Genomic DNA, 17,261 nt, shown 5'->3' on the forward strand with positions numbered 1-17,261 from the left:
ATTCAGATTTTTGTTACATTTACATTATGTCTTCTGTTGGCTGGTTGCAAAGCAGAAATCCGATTATTAACTGACTCATGTAGACCCAGAGTTTTCCCAATATCTGCAATGGGAAACGTGTAAACACAATGAATGGCGTACTAACAACATCTGATTTTCAGCAGTTATCAGGTTATTAAGCTCATGTAATTGCACTCACTGCTGAAGTCCGGAATCACCTAGTACTATGCAACAAAAAAAAGTAAACGAGCACAGAATGTTCTCTTGATTTTTGCTGCTGCGCTGGTAGGTTAAGAACAATAAGAGCAGAACCTTGCCATTTTGGTGGAAGGTAAAGCAGACTAAAATAAAACACCTTTTTTCTGAATTCTTATGAAGGTGTTCATTTTCTCGCAAACTTAGCAGGGTTGATGGATACCATAACACTATAATGTGTTGCTTAAGTGTTTTAGGGACCCTTCAAAAAATTTGATTTTGTGGCTTTCAGGGCATCCAAAGGGCTAATTATGGGATAGCAGACCCCCCCCTCCAGTGCCCCCTGTATTTCACACCTTGGCCATAATACTGTCACAATGGCAATGTTTCTGCTATCGGTCACATAGAAATGGAAACGACTCTATTTTCCGAGCCAACATGTGAACACAGCAACAGTGTTGTACCAGGGTAATGTTGTAGGTTGTTGTAGGAGTAACCAGTTGTGTACAATAACCACAGTGCTATAAACCACAGAGCGACGTTTTTTTTAGAGCCAACATGTGAACGCAGCAACAATGTTGTTCATGATACACTACCATTACCACAAGTGGAGAAGTTATTGTATATAATGTTTTTGGTGAGCAGTTTTGTTTAGCAACCACAGAAGCCAATAAGTTTCTAAAGACTGAAAAAAAAACACTTTGTTGAAAATGACTAAAAGGATCACAACCCCCAGGCTAAAATTCTATAACCCTGCACCATTTCTGCCTAGACAAAACCACGGTTTATATTTAATGAATTTAAGTTTGGCAATCTTCAGCAAATTCATTACTATTAAAGGTTACAGGTGTTACATACCAAAACACCACCACCATATCATTAATCAGCTAAATGTAATTTGATAATATATCCCACAGTGAAACAGAGATTCTTCTGGATCTTCTAATCATGGACTTTTCTTTTGAGCACGTTTCACTTTTATAGTGGATGTAACGCCTCTCCTCCTCAGTTCATCCTGAAGCTGAAAAACAAAAGAGTTTTCACAAATATTTTTATAAATGAGGACTAGGACTTTGAATGTTTACTGCAAAGTTCAGTCAGGAAACTGTATTAGCTTACGTGCTGTACAAAGATCTTCTGGTTATTGGTGTCTGTTAGATTAGAGCCTGTCAGGACTTTCAGTCGAGCTGCAAGAACGCCATCTGTAGGAAGATGCACAATGACAGTGAAACACAGTACAGAGTCATTTCAGAATAAAGGTTTAGTATGAGGAACACTCATTACAGCAAAATATCATTACCATTTATGTTACTGGGTTGGTTTAGCACGAAGGCCCAGCGTCCTGGGACATTCACATTACTCAAATACTTGAGGTTCGGAATGGTGGATTTGTCGTTTGACCAGAGAATTACAAAGTAGTCTGTGAAGTTTGTGTCATATCCAGCCTAAACAGAGAAAATGTTTAGAATCAGGAATAAAGAATAAAGTTCTGTGTTATATAGATGATGTTTAGATGATGTATAGAGGTTAGATTTTACCTCCACCCTGTAGTTTGTTGGTGCAATGTCACCATAATTTATCAGCATGAAAGAAAAACCGTCACCAGTAATCAGAACCACCTGAAATGATGTTTCCTGAAAGACAAAGTAAAGGAAATGTTTTAAAATGTACCAGAATCCAATTGTAATATGCTTTCCTTGTTTTATTCAGTACACTTCCAGACACCAAACAGTACAGTATTCTATTATTCTTAGCTATTTCATCAAAAAACACTTATTATCTATATACACTCAGGCCTGATCACTGTAGTTAACTGTGGGGAGGTTACAAAATATGGACTTCCACTGAAATTAACAAAGGGATGTAGGCTTACTTTTTTATGGGACAGCACTTGTGTCACACAAAAAAATAGCAGAATGCACACAGAATGCGTTTGAGAACATTTCATCATTCAAAAATAGCCAACGGAAATTGGCAGGTAATAAGCTAATCGCTGCAGTAATAGATGCTGATTCATCACTTTCCTGTTACAACATAGACTATGCTTCCAAAAGTATGTAGACACCACCACTAATGAACGAATTCAGCTTTTTAAGGTGCACTCATTGCTGACACAGGTATTCAGTTGCTCATACACAACTGGTATAATCTCCATAGAAAAGCATTGGCAATAGATTTGCAATTTAGCCACAGATCAGCCTAAAGTCACCATGCCCAATACCAAGTAGTTCAGCACTCAAAAAAAAAAAAATCTAACCAAGAGTGAATCAGTGGTCAGAAACTGACCATTGATGAAGAGCTAGAGGATGAATAACACAGCGTGTTACACTGTTCAACTTATTTATGTATTTTTTAATCAGGCAAATACATTCAGGGACTTAATGAAGTGCAAATCGGAATCCAGCTGGATGTGCAACGGGGGGGTGGGAGAATGGGGGGTTGGGCAGTGGGTAGAGGAGTGAACCTGTGATTGGCTGCTTTCACAGTTTACAGGCCCCAGCAGTGAGCATGTGGGAAAAGGAAAAAAATGAACAGATGAGGCAATGGAATCCAAAGAAAGTGACAGTGTCGAGTCAGTGCTTAATACGGACATTGCATCTGAGAAAACCTGCATCCACAGACCTAGGCTACATTCACATTACCAGGTTGAAGAGGCACAAATCAGATTTTTTGCCCTAAACTGACTCAGACCTGAACGTCCGAACAGACGTTAAAGCCTGTAAACAGTGTAAAAGCAACACATCTCACCTTTTTGCCTTCATTTCGCTCTAATAATGAACAGCTGAGAGCTGATCAGAGTTAATTATCTTCACAGCGAAGCTCGTTCTGCACGTTAGTTTGTTTGCTGATGATGCACATGATTCATTCACTTGACGTTACTGAGTAGGATGTGCGCATATGGGTCATTTCAGGACGCCGGTTCGTTCACGGATTTAAATCACTTACCTAAACAGTGTGAACCATCATGTCAGAGAGATCGGATTTGAGCAAAAAATCTGATTTGAGCAACAAGGGTTCTAATGTGAACGTAGCCTTATTCAAAGCTGCAAGTGATTTAGAGAGTCCGGAGAATTCTTTGTGGGCCCAGTAGTGTTTTGGGCCGGGTACCGCAAGCTATTGAATAAACTCACAGCACAAGAACGGTCAAACTACGAATGTTACATGAAAGTGTATATCTGTAGTAATTTAGGGGTCAAACCAGCGTCACCTGTCTCAAGTGATGCAGCCTCAGCTTGCTAACTGTAACTGAGATTTGTATGGTGGAAAGATAAAGCTGAAGTTTCCTGTTCTTCATTTCCTGTTCCACCTTAAATGATGAGCAGATAGGTTCAGACACCCATACAAAGGGTAGCCTACAACTGCAGGACTTTTTAAGGTGGAATACAAATTTGAAAATGAAGCTAACTTCAGCCTTGCAAGATTAGCATGACTGTGTGAATCTGGGCACAATATCATCCAATTTGGCTGACACAATAAGCAGCTCTACCAAGTTGCTTCATACCTTCAGTTTATTATCAGTGCACCAGTTTTTAAATTTAAATATCTAGTTGCATTTAAATCATGTAACTGGGGATGTTTAAACGTACATCTGTCCATTTAAGTGTAAAAACAAATGTAAAAACTTTTATTTTTGTGAATTTGGTACTTAAAGTGGTACTTTGGTACCTTGGTAGTTAAACTCTTCTACTATAAAATCTGGAATGGACTTTGTGAAAATGTCAAAGCAAACATCTAACATTACTTCAGTGCATTGAGTCATTACAGGTAAGAAATAAATAGATCATAAACAGGTGTCATGCCTGTGGTGGCAATATGCTTTTGCTTCTGATGATTTGGTTTAGGTTAGTAAAGGTGGCAGTTTTGTATTTCCTTGTCTTTGCACATCAGCTATTTGATTTAACGTTCATGTTGTCTTCATTTGAGTTTGCCCGCTGTGGCAGTAACCTGTGATTTTGGCTTTGATAATTATTAAGTTTTAAATTTGTACATCTTTATCTTTGTAGGTTCAATTTTGTACATCTCAGCTGTCTGATTTTAACTTAGTTTTGTCGTCTTCTTAGGGTGGAAGTTGTGTCTGTGGTGAGCAGGTGAATAGTGAAGGTGCTGCAGTGTTGGTTGTGTTTATGTGAACCCAGATTTCTGATTAATTGATTTTGTTTTGCATCATGGTTTAAGTGTTGGAATATGTAGAGTGATGACTGCACTGCTGTTAGGAATGGACTGTAGCCTGATGTAATAATATTTAGGACATTTGCATGTGTGTTGGTGTGTGTAAACCATTATGTGCATTCAATTTCATGGATGTGTTACTTTAGCCCTCAGTAAAAAAAAATACTATTTAAAAAATTGAGTTAGAAATGATTTTTAAAGAAATACTTTCTTTTTTTATCTGAAGTACATTTATAATCATGTACTTTTATACTTCTACTTCAGATAAAATCTGAGTCATACTTTACTTTTAGTATTTTTACTATATTACTAGTACTTTTACTTCAGTAAGGGACTTTTTCTTAAGTAAGGGTATTTCTCCCACCTCTGCATCAGCGCTTCTATGCGTGAAACAGTTGTACCAGCAGAGCACATGCTACCATGTCACCACCACGTCAGTGTCACTACAGTGCTGAGAATGGTGCACTACCCAAATAATACCTGCTCTGTGGCAGTCCTGTGGGGGTCCTTAAATTGAAGAACAGGGTAAAAAGGGGTCTGACAATTTATGCAAAGAAACAGATGGAGTACAGTCTATAATAGTAGAAGTACAAAGTGCACATATATGGTAAGTGTATATGTTACATTTAGAAACAAGGAGATGGTTTTAATATTACGGCTGCTCTTTAGGATTGGACAAAGCAACGATAATAAGGTATGGCATGGTATTTAAAAATGATGACAGTATATAAAATGATAAAAGAAATTATAACTGTCAACCATCTGGTCTGTGTCTGTCTTGTAAACAGCCAGATAAACACATTTCACCCATTCAGATTTAAGGGGAAGAGGGACTGGTGGGAAAGAAACTGCGTCTGCAGTGCTAGAGATTCCTTCTAATTACTTCACAGATGCTGACTATTGTCCTCCACTGCAAGACAAATGGTTATCACAGCCACATTTTGCCGGTTGTCTTTTTCTGATGTGCTGCTAAATCAGGACTTGAAAATGCTTAAGGAAAACTAGGCAGGACAGTGGCTCAGTGACAGCGAACAGCTACACTCTCTATGCTCTCAGATATGAGTCTTAATTCTCTAAACAAGTGTAATGTGAACATCTGTTCTGTGCTATAGAGTTGGTACTGTCATATGTGGCACTTTTGGCCTGCCAACTAAGCAATTGTTAGCTAAGTTATTTGGAATTGAACCTGTGCTGTGGTGTGTGGCACAGAATGGATCTGTAGGCTGCTCTCTAAGCTAATGTAAAGTTAGCTAGTATGCTACAGAATCAAACACCAAAAAATAGGTTTAGTCTCACCTTTCTGTCCCTCCAACACCAGCTGCTCCCTCAGATTTGAGAAATCATCTAAACTTGTGTCAGTGCTTTTAAGCCAGAATCAAACATGGTTTGTGGTGAGCATAGCTGTTATTATGCTAGCTAAGTTAATGCTAACCAGCTTCTGTCTCAGGATTACCAGCACTGTTTAACACTTACTAATTGTTGGCAGATGGTTGTTTTGACATTTATTGACAATTTTGTATAATGAATTTTATTCTACATTTTCTCCTATTACGAAGTTGGTGGCATCCCACTAACAACAGTTAGTGATGACACTTGACATATACAAGACGTTTCCTTATAAGGTGTACAAATCTGTTATACAAGTGCTTTAATTAGGATATGGAATTATAAGCGCACTTAACATTTTCAAAAACAGACGTGCCTGTTAATTCCAAGCAATTTCTCTTAAAATTTGATATCTTACTGTGCCTGAGTAGCTGTAGTACGCCACTTTATCCCATGTTGCAACAAAGACCCAAGAGGCGGTGAAGATAAACTGTGGAAAGTACTGGTTTATGTCCCGTGTGGCCTGTGAAAGGACACTGCCACTAGTGTACTGATTATATGAGATAGTGCCAGCTCCACGATGATCAATATCAGTCCAGAATGGAGCGATGATATCTCTTCCACTATAAGCATTGAACTGAGTGGGTGTATAGCTGTCCCACGGCTGATCAAACGTCAAGTGTCCATTGTTGTTGACCTGCAAGTGAAAAAAAAAAGACAATTAAAGAATCGATAGTTTAAAAAAAGACATTTTTATTCATGGTTCAGCTTTAATAATGATTATAGCCACTCACATATAGCTTAGTGTATGTGCATGTGAAGAAAGAGAATGGACTCTGTAAGTTTATAGCAGGTGAGCTTCCATCATCACTAAGGGTATTAAAAGTATCTCCGACTCCTGAGCCAAATGGATAGAACAGTGCTGGTGGTGGTGACACTGTGAGAGAATTGAAGATGCTATGCATTATTGAATAATCTTTAACATAAACATTTACAAATAATAAATCTAGTACAATTCATGTTGTTCTGAATGTATGTCAATGAATGTCAATTGCTACTTATGATAAATATGAGGATGTGCAATTTTCATGGATGCTTTCCATAATTGTTTTTTCATTAGTAATTGTGGCATTAGCATAAAAGAAAATGCAGAAAACACTGCATACATGGGCAAATTGAACAGGCAGTTCAACAGGCACCAAGAAATGCCCAGCCCAGTGGTACTGATTTTGAGAATAGCAGGGAAGGTCACCAATAGCCATACAATGTTACTTTGTGGTAGACACTAAACCCACACTAATTAATTTCCAGCCTAAGATAAAACAAAGTCGCTACATAGACACATCTTAAACAAGCAACATTAATAAAAACAACTGTAACAAATGTCTTTTTAATGAAAGGTGGCACACAGCACAGTTTTGCATCCCACTCCCCAAAATCTCCTTACGAAATAGCCCCATTCCCCCCACCCCCAAGGGTCAGCTGTTCCAGTGGCCCTCCCAGTCCAAACAAAGTCTCTGATGTCTCACCGCATCCAGGGATTGAGAATGTCTGTTGCTCTGGTCAACACAGGTTGAGCACAGCCCAAGTCACCATGACAAAGTCCAACCCAAGAATGCACACACCCTGTATAGGTGTGAGCCTGAACCCGTTCACTCGGCTCAGGCCCTCCATCATGACCACCTCCTCCCCCTGTCTAGCTGTTGCTGCCTCCCAGCTGAGAAGTGTGCTGCTCTCTGTGGAAGGGGGCATGCCTGAATGTAACAGCAACACTTACAGCCCAGTGAGCAGTGCAGTGGTGGCTGATTGGCTCCTCAAGCTCCTTCATTGTGTAGTGTTGTGTTGCTCACTTTGAAGCTTCCATGTCGAGGATGAGTTCTGCCCTCTCTGCTTCTGTGAAGGCAGATTGAAGGCTGGCTGGTGCCGTCTCAGCTCCTCTGGCAGCAGTGCGTTTAGGAAGCCAGGCTCTCCTGCACAGCCTTCTTGATACCAGGTATGCCTGCTGAACCATCATGCTCAACTGTGCTGCCACCATGCTTATCTGCTCTTCCTCTGGCCTCTGTCTGTCTGGGAGTAGCTTCCTGACTGACCGTGCCACCACTCCATGCCAGAACTGCAGCTGGTCAATGCTGCTAAGTTATTGTGAAGTTCCGCCAGGAGAAGATGATGTGGAAAACATTGTGCACACATGGCACATGCTCTTTTGTTGCACAGGCAGTTCAACAGGCAGCAGGAAACGCCCAGTCCAGTGTAACTGAATAGCAGCAAGAATAGTGGGGAAGGGCATGATAGCCATACAATGTCATGTCATGGTAGACACTAAACCCACACTAACTAACTCGCAGTCCAACACAAAACACTGTCAACACATAGACAAATCGTAAACTAACAAATAACAACACCAACAGCAACAAATGTCCTTTTAACAGGGGGTAGGGGAGGCTTGGCATGCTCCTTAAGCCCCTTCTGAAACGTCAAGAGTTTGACCAATGGTAAAGGTTAATTTTTTTGTGTACAGATTCAGCAGTGCACTATGTAATTGATGTGATATACGTTATTATGTATTAGGCTTCCCAGTGATACAGCAGAGCATTGCTCCATCATCAGAACATTAGAAGTTAAAAATCCAACGACGCTGCATTGGAAAAAGTTGCTAATTAATTGTGCATCACTGGTAATATTGTTGATGCCATAAAAATTGCAGATCTATGATAATGGCCAAAATGCCAGCTAACACATGTATCAGTCAGACTCTAGTATTATCAGTGTATCATATTGCTTGGAAATTGTTTTGAGAAGCTGCACATCACCCCGAAGACAAAATGACAGTAAATTCACCTGAAACTGCACTGTCAACACGGAAAGCCCAGCGACCAGGTATTCCAACATTAGTAGTAGAAGACAGACTAGAGGTACTGGGTGCCTGAATGCTGAAAGAATATGTGTTGCCCACAGTCTTATATCCAGCCTGAAAAATATTCAAATAGAATGATACATTATGAGTGCTATTTATTTGCCTACTTTTTGTTTTAATATCATAAAGCATTATGAAATTACTAAAAACATGAATGAACATGCTCTTCTTACCATCCATGATAGTGGATCAGGAGGGATGGATCCATAGTTCATCAGGACATAAGAGCGGTTGTTGCTATCAGAGATTACGACGACTTGGAAAGTCACCTCCTTCAGGAGGATAAAAGTATTAAAAATGTATTTAGCTTGGAGTCGGTGACTGAGTTATAAGGACAGACTCTTACCCCTGTATCAGGTTCAAATTCCATCTTCTCCCAAGTGGCGACAAAAACCCAGGAAACAGAAAAGTTCAACCCAGAGAACATCCTGTTCATTTCATTTGTAGCTAGTTCAATCAAAGACCCATTTGTGGCTTGCTCATAAGAGATGTTTCCTCTGGTGTAAGAGTCAACGTCAGTCCACAGTGGAGCGATGATGTCTTTGTTCAGAGTTGAGTCATAGCCCTCAAGGTAGAGGTACTCAAAAGACAGGAAACCATCCATACTGAGCTGAAAAAGAAATAATCACAAAAGAATTCAGAATAATAAAGTTACACTGAAGACTCATTCAGTAACTCGCAAATTAATACCCCACATCTTTCTGAGATGCTCTGTTATGAATTTCTTTAAAATTAAAGTGAGCCATTGCTATTTAGCAGAGAGTTCAGTAATTAAAAAGTAGTCTGAATAATGAAGTAACTCTTAACTATGTGAAATCCTAATCAGATTGAAGTGAAATCTTGGTTTTACTTTTTTGACGTTCTTCAGTCTTTATGAAACTCTAAGCAGTCGTCTTTCTTTCTAAGCTACCTGAGGCCTAAAACAATGTTTAGACTCAGCAGGTCTCTTATGATTTAAACAAACACTGGTGTGATTGCTCTGTTAGTGTGCAAGTGAGAACACTGCATCTCAGTCTGCTTCCAAATGATCTCTGGTGAGGCTCATTTGAAGTCTAAGGCTGTGTTTACACAGCAGGTAAAAGTGACCCAAATCTGATTTTCTCACCAAATCCGATTTTTTGTTTGGCTGTTCACATTATCTTTTAAATGTGACCTGTATGCGACATCAGTCTGAACATATCAGCTCCTAAACCGACTGGCATGCGCAAAAGAACAATGCTTCACATGGCGGCTCATCCAAGGGTAAACGATCATGACGGGCAGCGAACGCCTGTCGCTCCCGGAGCTTTCAGTTTCGTCTTCGCCAGCATCACAGGAGCGAGTATGAAGTTCCAATGACTGACAGCTGGACTTGTCACCCAGAATGTGTTCGAGTTCGCCGAAAAAAGGGCGCGTTATTCGGCCACGGCCACTTCTTTGGTTCGTGTCCTCGGATTCTTTAAACTGTTGTCTGACGCTGCAGCCTCGGGCTCCTCCGGCCGCGCTAGGCCGTTTTGTTTGAACACGGAGCGGCTGCTCTGAGTCTCTTCTAATGTTTTGGTACAGAAACATCAGACTATATTTATGAGTCTCAGCAGCGCGGAATTATGATGAACGTCGAGTTGGATTGACGTAAAAGTCGCATGAATTACGATCTGCCTGTTCAGACTTTGGCTACGTTTACACAGCAGGTAAAAGTGGCCCAAATCCGATCTTTTTCCTCAAATGTGACACAGATGTGTGTCTGTGTGGCAGTGTGAACAGCAAAAAACGCATTGAATCTGACATTTTCAATTCCGATTTGAGACGCTTTCATATGTGGTACTGAAATCCGATACGTATCCGATCTGCGGCAATGCGACTCAGTCTGAACAGCCAGATCGGAATTCATGCGACTTTTACGTCAGTCCAACTCGACATTCGTCATAATTTCGCGCTGCTGAGACTCATAAACATTTAGTCTGATGTTTATGCACTAAAAAATAGAAGAGACTCATCGCAACCGCTCCGTGCTCAAATAGGTTTCGAACGAAACGGCCGAGCACTGCCGCAGGAGCCCGAGGCTGCAGCGTTTAAAGAATCTGAGGACACGAACCAAAGAAGTGCTCGTGACTGAATAACGTGCCTTTTTTACGGTGAACACGAACACAATCTGGGTAATGAGTCCAGCTGTCAACCACTGGAACTTCATAATCGCTCCTGTGATGCTGGCGAAGACGAAACTGAAGCTCAGGGAGCGCCAGGCGTTCGCTGCCCGTCATGACTGTTTACCTCCGCCTCGTGGAGCATTGTTCTTTTGCGCATGCAGGTCGGTTTCGGAGCGAGATCTGTTCAGACTGATGTCGCATACAGGTCACATTTAAAAGATAATGTGAACAACCAAACAAAAACATCGGATTTGGTGAAAAAATCAGATTTGGGCCACTTTTACCTGCTGTGTAAACGTAGCCTAAGTGCCATATGGACCAAATATATCACACAGATCTATCTTGTTTCTTTCCTTCTTTTGTACATACAAGAGACAAACTTCTGATGCTGTTTTGACAAGTGGAAGATGTATTATCTCTTCATGAGTTTGGGAGTACTGGAATGGACAGTTTTGGATTTAAAACAAGTCTGAAGCATTTTTGATGCCACTGTAAATTACTTAATATACATGTATTAAGGTGCAACACTCACTTAGACCAGATAACAACATGATTATGAATGTTTGATGGATCACAGCTATTGTCTTCAAATGTACATCATAAAATCTGCCCAATGAGTTGTAATTCTTACCCATATTGTACCCATATGTAATTTTTACCCATTTTCTTTACATTTTTGTATATCACATATGTCTGAACACTAAGCAAGACAGAACTAACACATAACATAATATCATTTTTGGTTTTGTTTCGGACGAAGGGAACCAAACTACAAATACAAACAGTAAATCAAAGTCATGTCAGAGAAAACCTTAATAAAATGATCAATTTACTGATTAAATGTTGATTAAACTTTAGAAATTAGGAAACTGTACACCTCGAAATACCCCATTAGAAATAAAGGTTCTGTGCAGGTACAATTTTCGTTCATCAAGCTACAAACAATGTAAATGTTCCCAAACAATGTAACAAACAATGTAAATGTACAAAAGTGGTTAAGGTCCAATTGTGTACCATGAGTTTTCCCAGGTGAAAAGTACATATTTGTACCTTTTCATAACCTAATGTTTTAAAACAGATCAATAAAAAAAAAATCCTGGAGACGAGATGACTAAAGGTCCTGAGATGTACCCTTGAGCGTACCACCCCAGTGACAAGAGGGGTACTGCCCCTCAGTTTCGTACCTTTATTTCTGAGAGTGTACCTCTGCACTATCAGGGCAACAGTTATAGTCATGTGCATATTTTGCTAATTTTGTTAGCAAAGTGAAAATAAGCCTACACATCATCTACAGGGAACAAGCTTAAATCTAGTATATTTCTGCAGATTTCAGAGCATGATATATATATATATATATATATATATATATATATATAATGACAAAAAATCTTTGATTATATGGAATGAAACTTTGAATATATGGAATGAAAGTCTGTATATATGGAATGAAACTTTGAATATATGGAATAAAACCTGAGAATATGGAATTAAATGTGACGTCATCGAAATGCTTACGCCATCTTGTTTTTTCGATGTGTGATATTATCCTGTACGGATGCAGGCAGTGACTGAGTCAGCACGAAATCTAGTAGCAGTAATAGTAATAGTAATAATTAACACCCTGGCAAATGTACAGGCCAAAATAGTACCGGTAACAGTATTTAATATGGTTTCTGTATGGAATCTCACACATCCAAAACACAAGATGACGCTGGTGCCTTGATGATGTCAGATTTTATTCCATATTCTAAGGTTTCATTCCATATATTCAGACTTTCAATATATATCCAGGGTTTTCAGTCATTATATATATATTTAAATATATTTCTAAATGGCGTGGCATATATATAAATATATACATGTTGGCAAATATAACAGATAATTGAGCAAATAAACAGTAATTATGCACCGAAATGTGACTTAGAAAATTAACAAAATGTAATTTTACCAGGGGTGTCTTTTGCATGAATTATGCCTATTATGAGCCTTTCTGGAAGAAGATACTTGTTTATTTTACACACATGCAGAACAGAATCTTGCACACTGTTTAATATGGTGGTGAAAGTGTGATGCTGAGAACATGTTTGGCTCTGGGAACCTTGTTAAGATACATAGATACATAGAAGTAATAATCCCAGAAGATAAACCTGTCGGGTCTCAAAACATTTCAGAGCAAAGTCTGTCTTGTAAAGCTTGACCATTGTTGCATCATCAGGACAAAATCTGAAGCATTCCTTCAAATTCACATTAAAATGATTAACTTCTGCAATGACCATCACCCAATGTCCCCTGACCTACACCCTCTGAAACAAACTGAAATGAGGAGGATAATTGAAGAGGAGAGTCTGAGACAATGTCAAATCTTTTTGTCAGTGCAACCTAAAAATATTACTTCAGCAAGCAATTTAATACAAATACACCATATGGCCAAAAGTATGTGGACAACACTCCTAATTAATAGGTTTAGGTTTAGTTTAGGTGTTTCAGCTCTATAATATCAAGCACATAGCCTGGCAAGCTCCATAGACAAACATTGGTAATGGGATGGGTCATAATGAAGAGCTCAGGGACTTTTAATTCTTGAATTCTACCTTTGTCACAAACCAGTTCATGACATTTCTACCCTTCGAGATCTGCCCCAGTCAACTGAAAGTGCTATTATTTTGAAATGGAAGCATTTAGGAGCAACAACACCTTAGTAGAACACACAAACTCACAGAGCAAAGCAGCCGAGTGGTGAAGTGTGTAGCACATAAAAATGGGTGATCCTCTGTTGCATCACTGCCTCTAGAAGAAATAACAGCACAAGAGCAGTTGCACACAAGCCTAAGATCACTAACGTGTTCTGTGGAGCAATAAATTGTGGTCTCTGTGGTGATGATGACTTTAAACATACATGCTTTACTGTCCTGCAGTCTAATGGATGAATCTGGGTTTGGTGGATGCCAGGAGAACACTACCTACTGGAATGCATAGTGCTAACAGTAAAGTTTTTGGAGGAGGGATAATAGGCTGTTTTTCAGGGTTTGGGCCCCTTAGTTCCAGTGAAAGGTGATATTAATGTTATGGCATACAAAGACATTGTAGACAATTATATTCTTCCAACATTGTGGCAGCAGTCTAGGGAAGAACCATTTCCAGTATGACCTTTGCACAAAGTGAGCACATGGTTTGATGGGTTTGGTGTGGAGGAACACCAGTGGCCTTGACCTCAACCCCACCGAACACCTTTGGAATCAGCTGAAACACTGATTATGAACCACGCCTTCTCATCCAACATCAGTGTCTGATAAAAGCTGATTTGACTGTATGGGCACAAATTCCCACAGATACATTCCAAAATCATGTGGGAAGCTTCCCAGAAGAGTGGAGTCTGTTACAGTTGCAGAAGGGGGACCAACTTCATGGTGATGGTTTTGGAACAGGATGTCCAACAAGCTCACGCAGGTGTAACAGCCAGGTATTCACATACTTTTGGCCATTTAGTGTACTTTGAATGAAACAATGCAGCATTTCAGATTTGAGGAACAAAATCGATATTTTACACTAACTCAAATTCAACAACTCTTCAGAACAACTTCCACCCTGTTCCGCATTCCACAGAATAGGGTGCCTAACATCCTATGATGCAATGTGTCAGAATGATTCTTTAACCATTCTGTTCTGCTCTTCTACTTACATATAATTGTGAATGTGGTTTTCCAAAGTAGAAGAATGGATAGTCAAGCTGGATCAGTGTAGAACCTCCATCAGTAGTAACAGCATGTTGAATAGCACCAGGTAGCATGGGAAAGAAAAACGTAGATGGAGCTGCAAGAAAGATATTAGAAAACAGAAAAAAGAAATTATAATTATGACATCCATTCTTTTTCTGTCTCTGGTAATAACAGTAACACAGTGCGTAAATATGTAAAGTAAAATAAATTAAATTAACTCCTTTTAAGAATAAAAATAAATCTTTATTAAAATAAGGCTGTAAAAATGACAGAAATAAGTCATTAGAATGTTTGTTTTATAATTAGAACTGTGTTAAATGAGAGAAAAGGACAAAATGAAGATGACGACTCTCTGCATACAGACTCATCAGTGAAAGTTGGTAAATAAATTCACTGAAAAAAATGAACTTGGCCCTTAGTAAATTTTACATAATACAAAATTGTGCATGTTTTCTCAATTTGAATGTGTTTTTGCTTCAACTAAATAATAATAAGCAATGTTGAAAACCAGTAAGCTAAACATATGAAACATGCTTAAAGTGAATTAGAAATAATTATGTTGTGTCAAGGGGTAGAAACGTGCACAACTTTTCCTGAGCTGACGGCATCCATTTTCTACACCTCCTCTCTGGGAAGATTTGGATTACCTGAGGAAATTCTCTCATCTTACATTCACAAGGTAGGATATTGTGTATTGTCTATTGTTTGTCATTATGGACATATAACATGTTCATGACATTTACGCAGAAAAATATAATTGCCAAACGCAAGGTTACGGGACAACTTAGCATGGCTTAAAATTCGCTAGCTTAGCTAGCTAGCCAGGTTAGTTTAAACCAACGCATATTCAAAGTACACAAACGTTACTCAGTCAGATAATCACTAAACTTACTAAAGCTGACCACAGTGTTTTAATTGTAAAGGTCAGTGTTTAATTTAATGTGCCCTTCATAAGTATCTGTCTATGTTGAGGTCACTTGAGGTCCTCACTAAGTTTGCTCATGAACACAACCGTTAGCTAACTTAACTGTGGACCTAGCCTGCTAGCTAGCTAGCTAAGTAACGGCGCCATTTTCTAAAGTTCACTGCAGACGAGTACGTTTTCCTTGCTGTGTCAAGTACACGTTAAAATATTGTTTAAATGGTTATAGATGCACAAACACAACGCAGCGTTGGATATAACTTTGATGAAAATGTACAGTTAATGGACGACTAGCATAGCGTAAGTTTGTGAGGGGCTCAATTCAACGCATATCTGAAGTAAACAGACCTGGTTGTGTGTCCTTGACATGACCTGTAATAATCTTTTCCCACTGAGGAGGCTGTGCTCGCTTCGCCTGTGATTTTGGATATGATATTTGGGTACCAGGTGTCCATAAACCCGTTTAATTTCAGCCTTAGTTAGCTAGCTCCACCGAGCCTGGGGTTTGGATATGGAGCCTGCTAACGCTATTGTAGCTAGCATTAGCTTAGAAAACATAGCGTGAACAGCTAGTAGGTTACAGACATCAGTTACCTGGTTTAATTTCATCGTTTGTCCATTGAACACCTAACGCTAATGCTCTGTTCGATGAACCCAGTTTGCAATATGGTGTTCCAACATGGACTCTGATACCGTTAGCGCAGCTAGCTAGCGTTAGATAGCTAAGCAAACGTTAGTGTTAGCAGCTGGCTGGCTAACTTAGCTAGTAGGCTACAAGCACCACGAAGCAGGTTTAAGATTAATTTCAGCTTTCTGTTCCTTCAACACCCATCGCTCGACTTTGCTCTATCAGAATTGTCAGTGGAGATTTAGTATATGCCATTATAGAATCCGTTATCTTGTTAACTAGCTATCAAGCTAATGCTAACTGTAATTATAACTATAATCAGAATATAATTTTGTATATAAGATGGTGCACATGCACTCACAAATGTATTTTGCTCATGTAGTTAACTCCCCTTTCATTGTTACCAAGATGGGGTTTACCTTATGTTTAGTCAAACTGCATTTATGGTAAACATTATGGACTTCAAGTGCCAAGTGGTAGAAGTAATTATTATACATTGGTTTTGATGCTCAATAATGCACAACCCCTAGACGAGGAATCCTGATAGCTATATTGATTAAAATAACCATGATGTGACTTAAATATCATAGTTGGTTTAAAACTAAAATAATGCTCAAAGGATTAAAACAAATAGCTAAATATAAAATATATATTGTAATATATAATATGGGTAATATATATTATTGTAAGAATTTCAGCCCTGCAATGGACTGGCGACCTGTCCAGGGTGTATCCTGCCTTCCGCCCAATGACAGCTGGGATAGGCTCCAGCACCCCACTGCGACCCAGTAGGATAAGCGGTTTAGATGATGTATGTATGTATGTATTAAATTTCAGCCAAAATAATGCACTGTTATGTCCTTCCACATGGTGAGATAAAACATTAAACTAAAGCTTATGTTTAAGATAAAATGTTAACATGGTCTTTCATTTAATTTTATTTAAATGCCCTCTTTGTTTATAGGTTAAGGCTTAACAAGGTTGTTGAGTGCCATGTTTTAAAGGATTCTGTGGCATGTTCAAAGTCTCTGGTAAGTGCATTTTTATCATCCAGATTTGATATTTGTATTTAACTATGAGGCTATTTGTTTTGTAAAGCTACTTTTTATTTATTTGTTTTATTGCTCAAACTAGTAATCATTTTTCAGTCTCTAAGATGATCGGATTTTGATGTTCATATGTTTCTTTTATCTGTTCCTTGTATGCTTGTCCATTTTTTTTAAACAGTTGAAGGTACATTCAAACAAGTGCAATCAATATGTGC

The 17,261-nt window shown here is 38.9% G+C and overlaps 2 protein-coding genes across 2 annotated transcripts in view; both read right to left on the minus strand.

Annotated features, from left to right (window-relative positions):
- On the minus strand, window positions 1-9,088 carry LOC118809644 (sushi, nidogen and EGF-like domain-containing protein 1). The gene is made up of 9 exons (XM_036573125.1): window positions 8,952-9,088; window positions 8,779-8,877; window positions 8,530-8,659; window positions 6,486-6,628; window positions 6,110-6,388; window positions 1,734-1,829; window positions 1,496-1,640; window positions 1,315-1,397; window positions 1-1,216 (listed from the first exon to the last, which is right to left on the minus strand). Exons 1-9 carry the CDS (start codon window positions 9,039-9,041, stop codon window positions 1,142-1,144), a joined length of 1,140 nt encoding a protein of 379 aa, XP_036429018.1. The 5' UTR covers window positions 9,042-9,088; the 3' UTR covers window positions 1-1,141.
- The window catches only part of LOC118808765, a 23,279-nt gene continuing 15,060 nt past the window's right edge, over window positions 9,043-17,261 (minus strand). The window contains exons 16-18 of the mRNA XM_036571642.1: window positions 14,411-14,541; window positions 9,085-9,215; window positions 9,043-9,052 (exon numbers count right to left, since the gene is read on the minus strand). Coding sequence (XP_036427535.1) covers window positions 9,043-9,052; window positions 9,085-9,215; window positions 14,411-14,541 — 272 coding nt within the window. The remainder of the gene's footprint in view (window positions 9,053-9,084; window positions 9,216-14,410; window positions 14,542-17,261) is intronic.

The sequence above is a fragment of the Colossoma macropomum genome, unplaced genomic scaffold, assembly GCF_904425465.1.
Source record: "Colossoma macropomum unplaced genomic scaffold, Colossoma_macropomum, whole genome shotgun sequence".
Lineage (NCBI taxonomy): Eukaryota > Metazoa > Chordata > Actinopteri > Characiformes > Serrasalmidae > Colossoma > Colossoma macropomum.